Raw genomic sequence first — 17,180 nt, forward strand, 5'->3', positions numbered from 1 at the left:
AACAAACAAACAAACAAAAAAAACCCATACTGATATGTGTGTGTGTAGCAGAGGATACAATGGCCAAGTAAATGTATAGGTATGCACACACATATAGTGTGTGTGTGATAGTTACAGCTTCCCCTCATCATTTTACATCATTCTTACTGTATAGCTTAGCTGACATTGTTGTAAAGGATCCTCTTAGACATCAGAACCAAGCGGATTGGAAGTCAGTTATCAGGAAACGGCTGGAGGAGCCTTCCAACCACACGGTTGACCCTGGAGAGCGGTGCTGCTAGAAGCTCCCGCACAGATCCAAACGACCTGGAGGGCTGCGAACAACATGAATTCCCAGGATTCTGGACCTGTGGGTTGGGATGCAGCCCTAGTGTGTACAGGTCAAACACATCCCCTGGGGATGCCAAAGATGCAGATCCCAGTCCCCAGTCCCAGACACCTGGTTCTCCTGAGCTGAAGAGGTAAGAGAGACGCGTGCTTGGGTCATGATACAGTAGAAAAGTTTCTCATACCAGTGTTAGCATTTTATGCAGCCCATCCAATTATTCATGCATAAACAATAGCAAATAAAACTGTCAGGTATGTATTTAGGCTCCCTAAATTGAAAGCCAGATGTAAACAAAGATCATAAACTGAGTACAAAGAAAAAAACTCCACAAATGAAAGTCCAAGAAAATTAAACAAAAAGGAAGAAGAAAATTGTCGTAAACATGACCTCATAAAAGCAAAAGCCACAGAAGCAGACATGAGCAGTGAAACCAGACACAGATTATGAAAAATGGTATTTTAAGTGGCTGTTGAACTAAAGAATGCTTAAATGTTTTTTGCAAATAGAACTTGTAAAAAAAAAAAGCAGGGGGTACTGTAATGAGAAATTAAGTGAAATAAACAGCATATTGAATAGGGTTTGAAAAAAAATTAATAAACTTAGTAACAGATTTGAAAAATGAGCCAGAAAGCTTAGAGAGAAGAGACAGAAAAAGGGAGTATGAATGCATTTGGGGGTGGGGTCACAACACGGTTAGAATCCAGAAAGTACTATGGAATAACAGACAGCAGTAACGGGGAAATATTTTAATATTTGGCAAAGAAAATACTGTGGAATTTTAAAACTAACAAAAGATGCCTATCCCCAAACTCAAGAAATTTAGCAAAAGTTAAAGAGGAATAAAATGAACTATGTACCTAACCACATCGGACTGAAACCACAGAACCCAGAAGGCACAGAGGACCTGGTGAAAGCGGCCAGAAGGAAAGGACACAAGGCAACACCTCGCTTCTCAACTGCACAGGATGGATACCATGCGAGGGAAAGAGCTTTGAAATGTCACAGATTGCCAGTCTGTTCAACTTTCCTTTTTCTTTGTTCCATGGCCTTGTTGTTTGTATGTTTTTTCTTAATTTTATTTTATTTTATTAACTACACTTTATTCACTTTGTATCCCCCCATAAGTCCCTCCCTCCTCCGCTCCCAGTCCCACCCTCCCTCTCCCTTCTTCACACATGCCCCTCCCCAAGTCCACTGATAGGGGAGGTCTTCTTCTCTTACCTTCTGATCTTAGTCTATTACATCACATCAGGAGTGGCTGCATTGTCATCTTCTGTGGCCTAGTAAGGCTGCCCCCCCCCCCTCAGGGAGAGGTGACCAAAGAGCAGGCCAATCAGATTATGTCAGAGGCAGTCCCTCTTCCCATTACTATGTAACCCTCTTGGACACTAAACTGCCATGGGCTACATCTGTGCAGGGGTTCTAGGTTATCTCCATGCCTGGTACTTGGTTGGAGTATGAGTCTCGGGGAAGACCCCTGTGTTCAAATTTTCTGGTTCTGTTGCTCTCCTGTGGGGTTCCTGTCTTCTCCAGATCTTACTATTTCCTACTTCTTACATAAGATTCCATGCACACTGCCCAACAGTTGGCCAGAAGTTTCAGCATCTGCTTTGATAGTCTGCAGGGCAGAGCCTTTCAGAGGGCCTCTGTGGCAGGTTCCTAGGTTGTTTCCTGTTTTCTTCTTCTGATGTCCATCCTCTTTGCCTTTCAGGATGGGGATTGAACATTTTAGTCAGGGTCTTCTCTCTTAATTAGTTTCTTTAGATGTACAGATTTTAGTAGGTTTATCTTATGTTATATGTCTATATGAGTGAGTGTGTCTTTCTGCTTCTGGGACAGCTCACTCAGGATGAACCTTTCCAGGTCCCACCATTTACCTACAAATTTCATGATTTCCTTATTTTTCATTGCAGAGTAATACTCCATTGTGTAGATGTACCACAATTTCTGTATCCATTCTTCAGTTGAGGGGCATCTGCGCTGTTTCCAGCTTCTGGCTATTACAAATAAAGCTGCTACAAGCATGGTTGAGCACATGTCCTTATTGTGTACTTGAGCCTCTTTTGGAACACTATTCCTAGTTGTCTGAGAAAGCGCCAGATTGCTTTCCAGAGTGGTTGTACAAGTTTACATTCCCACCAGCAGTGGAGGAGGGTTCCCCTTTCTCCACAACCTCTCCAGCATGTGTTGTCACTTGAATTTTTGATCTTGGCCATTCTGATGGGTGTAAGGTGAAATCTCAGGGTCGTTTTGATTTGCATTTCCCTAATAGCTAATGACTTTGAGCATTTCTTTAAGTGTTTCTCTGCCATTCGATATTCCTCTACAGAGAATTCTCTGTTTAGCTCTGTACTCCATTTTTTAATTGGATTACTTGGTTTGCTGCTTTTCAGCTTCTTTAGTTCTTTATATATTCTGGATATTAGCCCTCTGTCAGATAAAGGGTTGGTGAAGATTCTTTCCCAATCTGTAGACAGTCTTTGTTTTGATGATGGTGTCCTTTGCTTTACAGTAGCTTTTCAGTTTCATGAGGTCCCATTTATTGATTGTTGCTCTTAGAGCCTGTGCTGTTGGTGTTCTGTTCAGGAAGTTTTCTCTTGTGCCAATGAGTTCTAAGCTGTTCCCCAGTTATTCTTCTAACCAATTTAATGTGTCTGGTTTTATGCTGATCCACTTGGATTTTAGTTTTGTGCAGGGTGATAAGTATGGATCTATTTGCATTTTTCTACATGTAGACATCCAGTTAGACCAGCACCATTTGTTGAAGATGCTGTCTTTTTCCATTGTATGGTTTTGGCATCTTTGTCAAAGATCAGGTGTCCATAAGTGTGTGGGTTTATTTCTGGGTCTTCTTTTTGGTGCCATTGATCCACCAGTCTGTTTCTATGCCAGTACCATGCAGTTTTTATTATTGTTGCTGTATAGTATAGCTTAAGATCAGGGATGGAGATACCTCCAGAAGATCTTTTATTGTAGAGAATTGTTTTAGCAATTCTGAGTTTCTTGTTATTCCATATGAAGTTGAGAATTTTTCTTTCCAGGTCTGTAAAGAATTGTGTTGGTAATTTGATGGGAATTGCATTGAATCTGTAGATTGCTTTTGGTAAGATGGCCATTTTTATTATGTTAATCCTGCCAAGCCATGAGCATGGGAGATCTTTCCATCTTCTGATATCTTTTTCTAATTCTTTCTTCAGAGACTTGAAATTTTTTTTTTCATACAAGTCTTTGACTTGCTTAGTTAGGGTTACACCAAGGTACTTTATGTCATTTGTGGCTATTGTGAAGGGTATTGTTTCCCTAATTTCTCTCTCAGCCCTTTTGTCTTTTGTATAGAGGAGAGCTACTGATTTTTTAGAGTTAATTTTGTATGCGGCCACTTTGCTGAAGGTGTTTATCAGCTGTAGGAGTTCCCTGGTAGAGTTTTTGGGGTTACTCACGTATACTATCATATCATCTCTAAATAGTGATAATTTGACTTCTTCCTTTCTAATTTGTATCCCCTTGATCTCCTTCATCTGTCTTATTGCTCTAGCAAGGACTTCCAGAACTATGTTGAAGAGATATGGAGAGAGTGGCCAGTCTTGTCTTGTTCCTGATTTCAGTGGGATCGCTTTAAGTTTCTCTCTGTTTAGTTTGAGGTTGGCTTGCTTATATTGCCTTTACTATTTTTAGATATGTGCCTTGTATCCCTGATCTCTCCAATACTTTAAACATGAATGGATGTTGGATTTTGTCAAATGCTTTTCCAGCATCTAGAAAGATTATCATGCGTTTTTTTTTTTTCTGTCTATTTGTTAATATGGTGGATCACATTGATGGATTTCTGTATATTGAACCACCCCTGCATACCTGGGATGAAGCCTACTTGGTCATAGTGGATAATATCTTTGATGTGTTCTTGGATTCGGTTTGCAAGTATTTTGTTGAGTATTTTTGCATCAATGTTCATAAGGGAGATTGGCCTAAAATTTTCTCTCTTTGTTGGGTCTTTGTGAGGTTTACGTACCAAGGCGACTGTGGCTTCATAGAATGAGTTTCATAGTGTTCCTTCTGTTTCTATTTTGTGGAATAGTTTGAAGAGAACTGGAGCTAGCTCTTCTTTGAAGGTCTGGTAGAATTCTGCGCTGAAACCATCTGGTCCTGGGCTCTTTTTGGATGAGAGACTTTCGATGAATTCCTCTATTTCCTTGGGGGATATAAGACTATTTAGTTGATTTGCCTGGTCATGATTCAGATTTGGTAAGTCGAATCAATCAAGAAAATTGTCCATTTCATTTACATTTTCAAATTGGCATATAGTGGCATATAGACTTTTGAAATAAGTCCTAATGATTGTTTGGATTTCCTCAGTGTCTGTAGTTATGTCCCCCTTTTCATTTCTGATTTTGTTGATTTGAATGGTGTCTCTCTGCCTTTTAGTTAGCTTGGCTAAGGGTTTGTCTATCTTGTTGATTTTCTCAAAGAACCAGCTCTTGGTTTCATTGATTCTTTGAATTGTTTTATTTGTTTCTAATTGATTGATTTCAGCCCTGAGTTTGATTATTTCCAGCCGTCTACCCTTTTTTGGTGTGTGTGCGTCTTTTTTTTCTAGAGTTTTTAAGTGGGCCATTAAGTTGTTTGAATGAGCTGTCTTGAATTTCTTCTTGAAGGCACTCAGTGCTATGAACTTTCCTCTTAGCACTGCTTTCATTGTGTCCCACAAGTTTGGGTATGTTGTGTCTTCATTTTCATTGAGTTCTAGGAAGACTTTAATTTCTTTCTTTATTTCTTCCCTGACCCAGCTGTCATTTAGTAGTAAGTTGATTAGTTTCCATGTGTGTGTAGGATTTTTGCTCTTTCTGTTGTTGTTGAAGTCCAGCTTTATTCCATGGTGATCAGACAGGATACAAGGGATTATTTCAATCTTCTTATATCTGTTGAGGTTCGCTTTGTGACCAACTATATGGTCTATTTTGGAGAAGTTTCCATGAGGTACTGAGAAGAAGGTAAATTCTTTTGTGTTTGGGTGTAAAGTTCTGTAAATGTCTGTTAGATCCATTTGATTCATGACCTTTGTCAGAGACATTGTTTCTTTGTTTAATTTCTGTTTTGTTGACCTGTCCTTTGTTGAGAGCGGAATGTTGAAGTCTCCCACTATTAATGTGTGGGGATCTATGTGTGTTTTAAGTTTTATCAATGTTTCTTTACAAATGTGTGTGCCCTTGTATTTGGGGCATAGATGTTCAGGATTGTGATGTCTTCCTGGTGGAATTTTTCCTTGATGAGTATGAAATGTCCTTCCCCGTCTCTTTTTATTAATTTTGGTTGAAAGTCTATTTTATCAGGTATTAGAATGGCTACTCCTGCTTGCTTCTTGGGTCCATTTGCTTGGAAAGCAGTCTCCCAACCTTTTACCCTCAGGTAATGTCTATCTTTGTGGCTTAGGCATGTTTCTTGTATGCAACAGATTGTTGGGTCTTGTTTATGCATCCATTCTGTTAGTCTGTGTCTTTTTATTGGAGAATTGAGTCCATTGATGTTGAGAGAGATTAATGACCAGTGGCTGTTATATCCTTTGATTTTGATGTTGGCTGTGGTCATAAGGTTGTGTGCTTGGTTGCTTTTTGTTTTACTGTAGTGAGGTTATCTATTTCCTGTGTTTTCTTGAAAGTAGCTAGTTTTCTTGGGTTGTATTTTTCCCTTCTAGTGTCTTCTGTAATGCTGGATTTGTGTGTAGGTATTGTTGAAATTTGTTTTTGTCATTGAATATCTTGTTTTCTCTGTCAATGAGGACCGAGAGTTTTGCTGGGTATAGTAGCCTGGGCTGACATCTGTGTTCTCTTAGGGTCTGCATGATATCTGTCCAGGCCCTTCTGGCTTTCATAGTCTCTGTTGAGAAGTCAGGTGTGATTCTAATGGGTTTGCCATTATATGTTATTTGGCCTTTTTTCCTTGCAGCTTTTAGTATTTTTTCTTTGTTCTGTGTACTTACTGTTTTGATTGTTATGTGGCAGGAGGATTTTCTTTTCTGTTCTAATTTATTGGGTGTTCTGTAGACCTCTTGTATTCTTATTGGCCTCTCCTTTAAGTTGGGGAAATTTTCTTCAATGATTTTGTTGAAGATATTTTCTGGGCCTTGGAGCAGGTAATCTTCTTTTTCCTCTATTCCTGTTATTCTTAGGTTTTGTCTTTTTATATTGTCTTGAATTTCTTGGATGGTCTGTGTCAGGAATTTTTTAGATTTAACATTTTCTTTGACAGATACATCAATTTCTTCCATTGTATCTTCCACACCTGAGATTCTTTCTTCCATCTCTTGTAGTCTATTGGTTATGCCAACCTCTGTAGTTCCTGTTTCCTTCCCTAAGTTCTTTCTCTCTACAATTTCCTCCATTTATGTTTTCTTTAATTTTTCCAATTCTATCTTCAGATCTTGAGCCGTTTTGTTGATTTCCTTTACCTGTCTGACTGTATTTTCCTGTGTTTCCTTCAATTCCTTCAGCTGTTTGTTTGTTCAATCCTCTGTTTCTTTTATTTCTTTCAGTGATGTAAGCATTTCCTCTCTACAGGCCACAAAGTGTTTGGCTCCAACTTCCTCTATTTCTTTACTGATGGCCATAATCTGTTTGAGTTTATCTTCCTTTAGTTCTTTACTCATTTTATGTGTTTCCTCTGTTATAGATGTTAGGTCATCTTCTTGGATTTCAATTATTCTGGGGTGTCCAGGGCTACTTGCCCCTGGATAACTGGGTTCTGGAGATGCCATAATGCTCTGTCTTTTGTTGGTTGAGATTTTACGCTGGCCTCTACTTGTTGGGCTATCTTATGTGTTTGGAGTCAGTTTCTGATGGTTCCTGGGATCCTGTGGTGGAGAGAATCCCCTTGGCAGGAAGATGGATTTTCCTGAAGAAAGCCTTCTCACCTTTTTGGGTACAGTCACTGGGTGGCCGGTGATTTTCAGGAATTGCCGCTGCTCACCTCAGGCATAGAGACCTGAGTGGTAACTGTGGTCCTTGTTAGTTGAGATGGCTCTCCTTTCACCCAGAGAAGTCCTAAAGACAGCTGCTCTGCTTCTGGGTTTCTTACTGTAAATTTAGTGATTTGCTGCTGTAACCTGTGTGTCCCTTGGTTTGGTAAGTTTTGTTAGGGGTATCTGGTTGCCCCTTGGGGGTTGATCTCAGGGATTCCGGGCTTCTGTAGGTCTGAGGTTGGGTCTCTGTGTCCCAATACCCAAGCAGTAATCTGTGGTGGGTGGGTACCACTCTCCTGATAACAGCAGGTTATCTGGAGCAAGTGTTCAACTTTTTATTCAGAAAAATACATAAAAATGCCAAATTAACTACATTTCCTGCATAAATAGAGATTTTCACCAGAGAGAAGCTACAAACATATTTCTCAAGGACCGAGGAAGGCTGTGGAAAGCATTTCTATTAAAGTTTTTTATGATACTGTAAATTCTTTCAATTATTTTGTAAGAAAAAATATTGGGAGTTAGAATGAACTCAATTGTAATTAACCATATATAAATATTGTTATTAACCATATATTTTTAAAAAACAATTATTTCTATGATATGTTGGCTTCTGAGCATATTACCACATGCCAAAAATTCAATTAGTTAGTGGTCTGACTCCCTGCCCTGGTACTGCTGGATAGTTAATCCTTGCTTAGCATTGCCATGTGGCCATGAGTTGTCAGTCAAAATCGTGTTTGTTTGGTTTTGGTTTGCTTTATAATAACTCTTTTCATTAAAAGTGTAAAGGTGGATCCAGAAACTGATTTTTTTTTTGATGTTCAATATTTTGGTAAAATATTTACTGAAATAGTGATGCTTAAATGAAAGCTACAATGATGTTAACATTTCCTCTCACACAAAAGGGGTGCTGGGAAAGACGGCTCAGTGCTTAAAAGCACACACTGCTTTGCTTCCATGTCTGGATGGATGCTCATGACTGTCAGTCTCTCCAGCAACTCGGGCCTCTGGGAGTACCTTCACTCACACAGACTCATCCACACACAAGCAGCCAGAAAGTTAAAAATATTAAATATAATTTCCAAAAGTCAGGGGGCGGGGTAGGGCTGTATGTGCTATGTCATCTCTAAAAGAAAAGGAATGATGACATTAACAGACCGCCTGCACTTGGGTTTGTTAAAGAAGCATTTGCAGCCCAGGCTTATAGAAAAAAACTTGGTACAAGGAAAATTCTGAATTCTTTTGGGTCTAACTACAGTTGTTATGACTAAACTCCACTGGAAAACCCCAGTGAGTTTGTTGCCTCTGACTCTTTCTGAGGATGTGAGAGTTGATAGCCAGCCATCACTGTAAGGGTGGGAAGTCAAGCAGGGAACTAAGGAAAGAGAAAGATGAGACTGGGTTATGTCACAGGGGTGTTAAGCTGAGGGGCTTAAGAGTAAACATGCCAGAAGGGATTTCTGGGAAGGGAGAACACTAAGACGGAAATTATTGTAAGCTCTAAACCTGGAGAGCAGAGCAGACAGAAGGGCTGTGGTCTACAGTGCAATGTGTTCCCAACCCAGGAAACAGTAGTCTGCTTGTAAAACAGATTGGCCGCTTCTCTGAAATATGAGGGGAGCGAATAGTGCTATGTATGGGAGCAGGCACATACAGAATTGTCAAAATTGATGCAAAGATAAATCAGAGCCATATCCTGATCCATCAGCATCTTCTAGTCTGGTTCACTTTTTTTCACCCTCTCTCTGGGATTTACTAATTTTTATTTGCCTTTGAGGCTGTCGTAGGGATGAAGTGTAATCCCCATGTTTGTAGAGTGACTAGTATTTGTCCATGATACCACCTTAAGGAGGTACCCGGTAACTAACACAGTTATCACATTATCCCCTCAGACATTATGACTCAGAGCCAACATTCAGATGATGTGTTTGGAGGGGCGAAGCTGTTCCTCTGAGTCATATTAGGATTAGGGGATGATGTTTCCTGAACTACTTAATGAGGAAGTAAAAGAAGCTTTAAGGAGTCACAAGGAATAGCTTGGAAGAATAAGTCACAACTTGTCTACATTTTATACTGACAATGGATTCCAGCTTTGGAAAAACCACCTTCAATGGAAACCAATGTTTGCATTCGTTGGCCACCAACTTGTAAGGGGTAGCCTCTCCAGGAAAAACAGCTTCGCAAGATCTTTAGAGATCACCTAGAAAATTATGCAGTTATGCTGAGAAGAATTCTCTTACTAGTTTCCTCCTCAGACACCAGTAAGGCTTGCCATCTGAGGCAATGCAGAGTCACAGGCCTTCACCATGGCTCTAAGGCTCTAAGTGTTCTTCTAATTGTAATATCTGCCTAAGCACATCTCAGTAAATGAGTACAGTGCTTAGCTTAGCATGTTTCTGACTGAGATGGTCATAAGAATGACTGTCATCACTAACACAATGCCAGACCCCTGCTAACAGCCCCTTATTCTCTTCATTACCATTTGTAGGACATGCTCATCCTGCAGTCCTTTCATGGGAAGGACAGACCACACTCTCTGCTATCCCCTTTCCATTTCTCTCTCTTTAGTAATCCTGGGAGAAGGAAGAGCCCCAGCTTACCTTGATCTCAACCCCTCTTGCCTACAGCGATCTGGCCTATTCTGTTCTGCATGTATCAAGGTCACCATTTCAGAAGTGGAACCCAATGAGACTGCTCTGGGGCAGGCTGAACAGATGCTCTGCTTTGGCTGCATTGGGGATGAAGTCAGTATCCTGATTCCACCTTCCGTACAGCTCAGCTTTCCAGCTGGGTCTAACCTGGAGGAGGGTGAGGGCAGTGCCATTATCTATCAGCTGGTCCCCAACACGGCACAGGCACGGAGGTCCTTAAGCCCCTTTTCCTAGCAAGGACCTGCTGCTAGGTTAGAGGCTGGCTGGTGATGACCCACTGCAGCATCCAGCTGATACTGATGTTTGCGGCAGCGACTGAACAGGGGAACGCTGGAGGGCAGACATTCCTGCCCATGGCCAGGCTCCTGGTCAGTGCCTTCTCAGCACTCTCAGATTTTTCTCAGGCTGCACCACACATGGAAACTCTTCCCAGCTAATGCCCCTTCTCTGTCTCCTGCTCCTCCCCTTTGTATCCTTCACAGCCTTCCCTTCAATAAATATACACTTCTCCTTCCATAGGGGAGAAGAAGATTTTTCATCAAGACCTAAGTGACAGCACCAAGGTGACCAACTCTTTTCACTAAGCAAGGAGTTGGAACTCCAAGCAAGCAAGTAGAAGATGTACATTCTCCACCATTCAGAAGCTGTGCACTGAAAACTTGCCCCATCCACCTTTCAGAGAAAATTTGAATGGCTGTATTTTGTGCTAAGGCTGCTAAAAACAGCATCATTCCTTCAGAAACCAGAGCCCAACAAGACTTGCCCAGTCACTGTAAAATGCATAGATACATTGGCCTGTAGAAAATAAAAGAGAGATGTTTGCAGCATCACTGATGAGGTTTGATTCTGGAAACCCTGAAAACATGTTCATGAGAAAAACAAAGGATTTGAGAACATCTTCCTTTTAATACAACTCACACAATTTCATCTTATAGAAGTACAAAATGAGCCATGTAGAGAACTTGATTTTTTCCTAAGACCTGTATGTTTTCTTTTTCTTGAACACAACAAATCTCATTTCTCATATCACGAAAGACACTGAATATATAAGGAAAGCATAATAGAATGATTCTTTGGAATTTTTAAGTGATGAGAATATCTAAATGTAAAATGCACATAATTTACAGATTAAATGAAGGGTTGTCTTCAATGCACAAGACTCACCTTCACTGGAGTCTTTTGAACTTTCTGGTTTCTTTGCTTTACTCTTCTTGTGGGGTGGAGAAAGGCCTTTAGGCTCTAGCCCTTCTGGAAGTAAAAAGATATTCTTATTTAAATATTTAGCAGTAAGTTCCAGAGTGTGTTAAAATTGAAAGCTGTTTTCTTTGTGTTAACCTCCCCCACCCCACATTTATTGAGCGTTAACTACAGATTCATCTGTCATTATGGCTGAACGAAAGTTTGGCAGGAAGCTTGGATTCTCCATCCTACTACATAAGCTTAAACTCAAGCTCCAATGATTTTCTGTAGGCGTCATTAATGATTCATGTAAATGTCAAATCATACACAAGTGCTTTTAAAAAAAATGAACAAGTCTTCAAAAAAGAAGTCCAATAGATTCTGCTTTTTAATCTCATGGCTTAGCAGGTACCATTGTACCTTTCATCATGGTCCTCAAAGGTGGTCAAAAGAAATACAATGTCATCTCAGTTCTGAGGTAACAGGGGCACTGGAAAAGATTCTGTTTCTATTCAACAGGCTTCTTTTATAGTCTAGAATCTAAGAAGCTTTCTCATAGGTCCCCTATTAAACTACTGTGTTTAACAATTTTTTCAGTGTTTTCCTAAATCTACCTATAGGGACTAGTAAAGATGGAAGAAAGTATGAAGAAACATCTCTCAGTCTACCCCTCTGATTAGAATGTCTCCAGCTTTGCATTACATAGCCAGCCTCATCTTCATCACAGCATGGTTTTGGTTTGGGGCTGGGTGTCTTCTGTTTGCCTTCCCATTTCATTCTCAAGCTGTTAACAACTCCTTCTGCACCCTAACATTGTATCTTCTAGCCTGTGTCAATGAACTCCTGGATACACTGATCCTCCTACTTATCTTCGGTCAGTGGGGAACCCCAAAAATCTACTTTCTGAAATGCTAGTACTCTTTGTGGGATGACTGGGGCCTCAGCTAATGTTCGAGTCACCATCAGCTGACCTTCCTCACAGTTCCTAGGTCCCAAGGCCAATCTTACGATTACCACATGCAAGGCTTGGGCTTGTGTGCCTTACCCTCCAAGTCCTGACAGTTTCTTTTTACTCAGTCCACATTAGGAATCTCAAACCTAAAACCAGTCAGAACTACACATTCTGTGTACAAACTTCTCTGTGGTACTGCATGTCTGGAAGCGTGGCATTGTATATTATATACCACACAGTATAAACTAAAACCTGGGAATCACCATCAAACTTATGCTCACCTGCTCTCAAGTCATGCCATCTCTGCTCTGACATAAGCCAGAGCCATCGATTTTTAATTGTCCGGGCACTTGAGTCAGAAGCACTACTTGCTGCTTCTCAGTTCTTGCCTCTAGCCTTCTAATCTCTTTAAGAACCTTGCTTCTGCTTCTGCACACAGTCAGCTTTTTAAAACATAACTCAGACCTGGGTGCTCACCCGTTTAAAATTGCTAGAGTAACACCCTTATTCACGCCCACTACAGAGAACAATGCTCCATTTCCCCCATTGACATCTATAGTTTCACTTCTCACTTGCCTTTTATCCTTTCTTTTTGTTTTGTATGGTTGGATGTTTCATGTGCATGTATGTCTCTGTACCACATGTCAAGTGTCCTCACAAGCCAGAAGAGGGTGTAGGATCCTCTGGACCTGGAGTTACAGACAGTTGTGAGCTGCCATATGAATGCTGGGAATTGAATTTGGCTTCTCTGGAAGAGCAGCCAGTGCTCTTAACTGCTGAGCCATCTCTCCAGCCCTTCTTTACTTTATTTTTGAACCACAGTTAGGCTGATTCCTGACTCAGAACTGCTTCTGCTATTTCCACTCTAATATGCCTGACATATTTCTGCCTAATTTGGGGTTTTCATTTTTACTCTGCTTTTCAGACCAACTTCAGCTCCTCCCCACACTATCCTGGAAAGGTTCTCCCTGACCACATAACGTAAAGAGCCTATAAGGAAAGCTTAACACATCCCCAGCGTCTGCTATTATCTTCTCCCTTGTTGCTGTCTCTCTTGTACATTTATATGCACACACCCAACTCTACGATCCATGGGAAAATGGCACTTCTCTTTTCAAATCATCTCCGTATCCTTGGTGCTGAGCAGTGCAGTGGGAATTTCATTTTAGAGCCTCTTTTATTTTTGCTTCATTGGTCCTTTCTTTAAGTCTAAGATATAATAGGTCTATGTCTAATTCTCATTCTCTTAGCAGCTGTTGCCTCATTCCAGAATTCTAAAATTACACCATGGAACTGTGTCTAACTCTTTCTTCCCTTCTTTCTCTCATCTATTAAGAAATGTAACAACAACAAAAAACCCCACACTGGATAGATGTGCTATCAAAAATTTTGGCATCATAGACTACAGAGGTTTGGGGCACAAGGCTAGGTTTTATGTGGTCACAAGTCTGTCACGGCTGAGGTTATTACAATGGCCAGGATGAAAAATATTGGTGATGACTGAATTAGAGACTTCCTGACTTCTGTCACAGGTATGAGATGTATGCCGACCCTTTAGAAGGTTTCAGCAAAACCAGAAATGAGGTCTTTCGAACAGCTTGTTGCATACAAATATCAGGCCCACTGAGAGTCACAAAATGGGCAAGGTGACACTGTGATCTCACCTGGGAGATCTGGCCTCAACTGTACAGGAAGAGTCCTTCTGACCTGGGGCCAGGTGAAGGTCCAGAGATGAAAACGCAACTTCAAACCAGGGTTTCTTACTCCTGAGGGTTTTGTTAATTGCATTCCAAGTTTGTGATTTCCCACCTTTTAGAAATTCTTACAGTCTAGGTTAAGTTTTTCAAAGATACCTGTTTGCCTATTTTTAAAGATACTGCAATACCCACCCCCCAAATTTCTATTTTAAACTACTCCTTGGGTATTCAATGGACATGGGCATTGGTGAAATTTATGAGTATTTGATCACTTTCCAGTGACCACTGGGTGGTCAGATAAAAGTCACTCATAAACATGACCTCTGGGCAAATGTTTCTACCTTAGGCTTAGCGGGGAATTACTCCCTCTTGGTCTGAAGAGAAGCTCATTTTGTTTCTCTTTGAAAACAATGTCATATGTTTTCTTGATGAGTACTCTTTTAGGATGCTGTTTCTGGCAAAGAGAGGACTCTGGAACTTGGCCATGAGCATGGGCCCCTCCTTCCCTCCTCAAGGGGGGCAACATTGTGATGGTGGACATAGGCAGAGCCCTGCTGGCTCAGATTCGTCCAAATCAAGAGTATGTGGCCTTGGAGATGGAATGACATGGGAAACCATTTGCCATGCCTGAATTAAGCATGATTAAAGGACTAAAAAGAACTAAACTAAACTACAACTTTAAGTCAGCTGTGTCTTTCACCTCTCAAGGGGAGAATGTCACCTTGAAGACCTATCAGCTCCCCTGAGATGCTTATGCCTCCCTTTGCTCTAAGGATCTGGAGGCCAGAACAGAAAGTTAATTGCATGCATTCTGGGGTAAGACAAACTTGGATTTAAATTCTGGCTCTACTATTTAAGTAAGAATTAATGGAAGCCTTCACAAGGAAAGGTTTCTCTGTCAGTTGAGTACAAAATCAAGTCATGCACGTCCAGTAACCTGCACAGGTGAATGCCCAGTTGAAATGTGGTGTGCTAAGTGGTAGGCTAAGCTTGACCTGAGCCCACTCACACCCATCAATTGTGCTGCCTCTCCTCAATTCTCACTGGTAGCTTCGAAAAGTCCATGGCTGATATCATCACCCCTGCAGATATCTCCTCTGTCGGTGATATCAAACCACCCACAGAGCCTGCTGGCAAGCATTCATTGCTTTTTGATATTGTACTTTTTATTCACTGTCACTCAAATGCATCCATCATCTGTTATCAGGTTGAGTCCCTCGAATAGCCCTTTACCAGGTCAATTGTGTTCCTAACCACCTCTCTAGCTTTCCTACTTCAGTGAAAAGAGGTGATGCATAATGGAGGGAAAGCAGAAGTGAATGGTCCTAGGAGACAACCTGGACTCATCTTGCAGACCAACAGACTCCATTGTGAGATTAGAATGAAGCCATGTCTAGCAGGGCCAGCTGGAATGCTATGGATCATCCGGCACACAAGTCCCCCATGGTTTTGGCACTCAGACATTAGGAGATGGAAACTAGCTCCCCACACCCATTCTGGCCTCATGGATCACTGAGTGAGAGCCATCCAGATGTTGACAGCAGAACTCGCTGGAAATCTGATGGGACTGAAATCATAAATAATGATGATACTTCAGACCTCAAATGATGAATCCACCATGTGGAGTCCTCCTCCCTTTCAATGATTTCTTTAGCATGAATCAACGGCTTGCAAAGCTAGCTAATTGTAATTGAGAAGTCAAGTCCCTCTGCCTAGAAATGTGTACCTGTGGCACTGAGGCAAATGGTGCTTGGGAACATAGGACTGGCTGAAAAGGCAGAACCCCTGTGGCTGAAGGATCTGCCATGGATGCTTCACACCAGGCAATGCACAAGAATGGCTAAGAATAATGCTGAAATAGGCATGTGAATCTAGGACAGATTTTTAAAAATAAGACATTCTACATGGACATAAGAATTGAAGTTTTTATAGAAATTTTATCTTGGGCTTATGTCTCACAAAAATAAACAGAGTTCTTCTCTTCCATTACATTCTCCCAGGTGTAGATACTGGGACAAGGTTTTGAGTAGAAGTAGCTACTTTGGGAATTTATCTCAGGAAGTATTAGGAAAGGATACTGAAACAAGGCAGGAGAAGGAAGACAGACGATTCTGAATATATTCATGAACCAGTCTCACCATGGGCATCAGAAGCACAACTCTAGTGGAGACTGCTTGTGAGGGAATAAAATCATCTGTTTAAGATTCCAGCCAGGCAAACATTGCCAGTGAGAACTTAAATGTGCTTGCTTAATCTGAACTGAGATGTGCACACAAAATTCATGTGCATCTCAGAGAATTACTATTAAAACCTAGAAATGATGCTAACAGAATTTCTTTATTGATTACATGTTGAAATGATAACAATTTTGGATGACTGTTATATAAAATTTTACTAAAGATAATTTATTTGTTTATTTTTTAACTCAAGTACTAGAAAATATAAACTCACATACGAAGGGTATGTATTTCTACCAGACTCCACCACAACACAACCTCGAACTTGTCTCAGATATGTCTCGGTCTCTCTCCCTCTCTCTCTCTCTCTCTCTCTCTCTCTCTCTCTCTCTCTGTGTGTGTGTGTGTGTGTGTGTGTGTGTATTTTGCTGGGTACTGAACCAGAGTCTTTGTACAAGTCCTCTCACTGACAGACACTCATCTACAGGAATCCTGGTAAACTAATCCCTCTCCATAAGCTTGGAGGGTCATTTTACCCATCCCTGGTTGGCAAGTCACTCCATAGAAACTAACTCACTAGTGCGCTGGGTTTTCCTCCAAGAATAGAGAAAACCACCCAGCTGATGGCCATAGGAGCTATCATCAGGACATTTTCATTCAAAATCCATAGTGAGTGCTGAGGGAACATAGACAGAGCACCAACAGCTGTGGCTGCACTTCCTACTCCGCTCCCTCCATTCCTAATTCAGACTTGCAGATCCTTCACCCACTTCTCATATTAGCTGAATCCACTGTCTCTGTGGAGACAGGGGAACCTTGTAAGTCAGACATGTCCAGACTGTAGAAGAGTAGAAAAACCATGGCTATTGCTCTAATGACTTTTTAAGCAGGGAAAAACAAATACTGTTTCTCTATGTGGTGAATGGATTGACACAAGAGGAACAGAAGCAAATGAATGCAGAGATGTCCATTTTATTCAGCTCTCAATCAAACCCTTGACATCAGAATTTGAAGCTCTTAAATGGAACCACACAGACTAAGATTGTCAGTAACTTATAGACTACTCTGATCTAAAATTGTAGGAGACACAAGACTAAAATATTTGAGATGTTGGTTTTAAAATTTGAAAGGGGAAGACATTTTATGGCAAAAGCATTGATTGTTAAAATGGAGAAGGCAGGCCGTTTAATCCTATCAGTGGCCCCATGAATGAGAAAAAGACAACAAAAAGTAGCAACATA

General features: G+C 40.9%; 1 protein-coding gene across 6 annotated transcripts in view; it reads right to left on the reverse strand.

Annotated features, from left to right (window-relative positions):
• Positions 1–17,180, reverse strand: part of Macrod2 (mono-ADP ribosylhydrolase 2) — a 1,832,027-nt gene that overhangs the window by 166,941 nt on the left and 1,647,906 nt on the right. For all 6 annotated transcript variants that reach the window (XM_055602641.1, XM_055602643.1, XM_055602644.1 and 3 more), the window contains one exon: positions 11,099–11,182. In XM_055602641.1, the coding sequence (XP_055458616.1) occupies positions 11,099–11,182 (84 nt within the window). The remainder of the gene's footprint in view (positions 1–11,098; positions 11,183–17,180) is intronic.

The sequence above is a fragment of the Psammomys obesus genome, unplaced genomic scaffold (assembly GCF_907164565.1).
Source record: "Psammomys obesus unplaced genomic scaffold, mPsaObe1.curated_primary_1811, whole genome shotgun sequence".
NCBI classification, from domain to species: domain Eukaryota; kingdom Metazoa; phylum Chordata; class Mammalia; order Rodentia; family Muridae; genus Psammomys; species Psammomys obesus.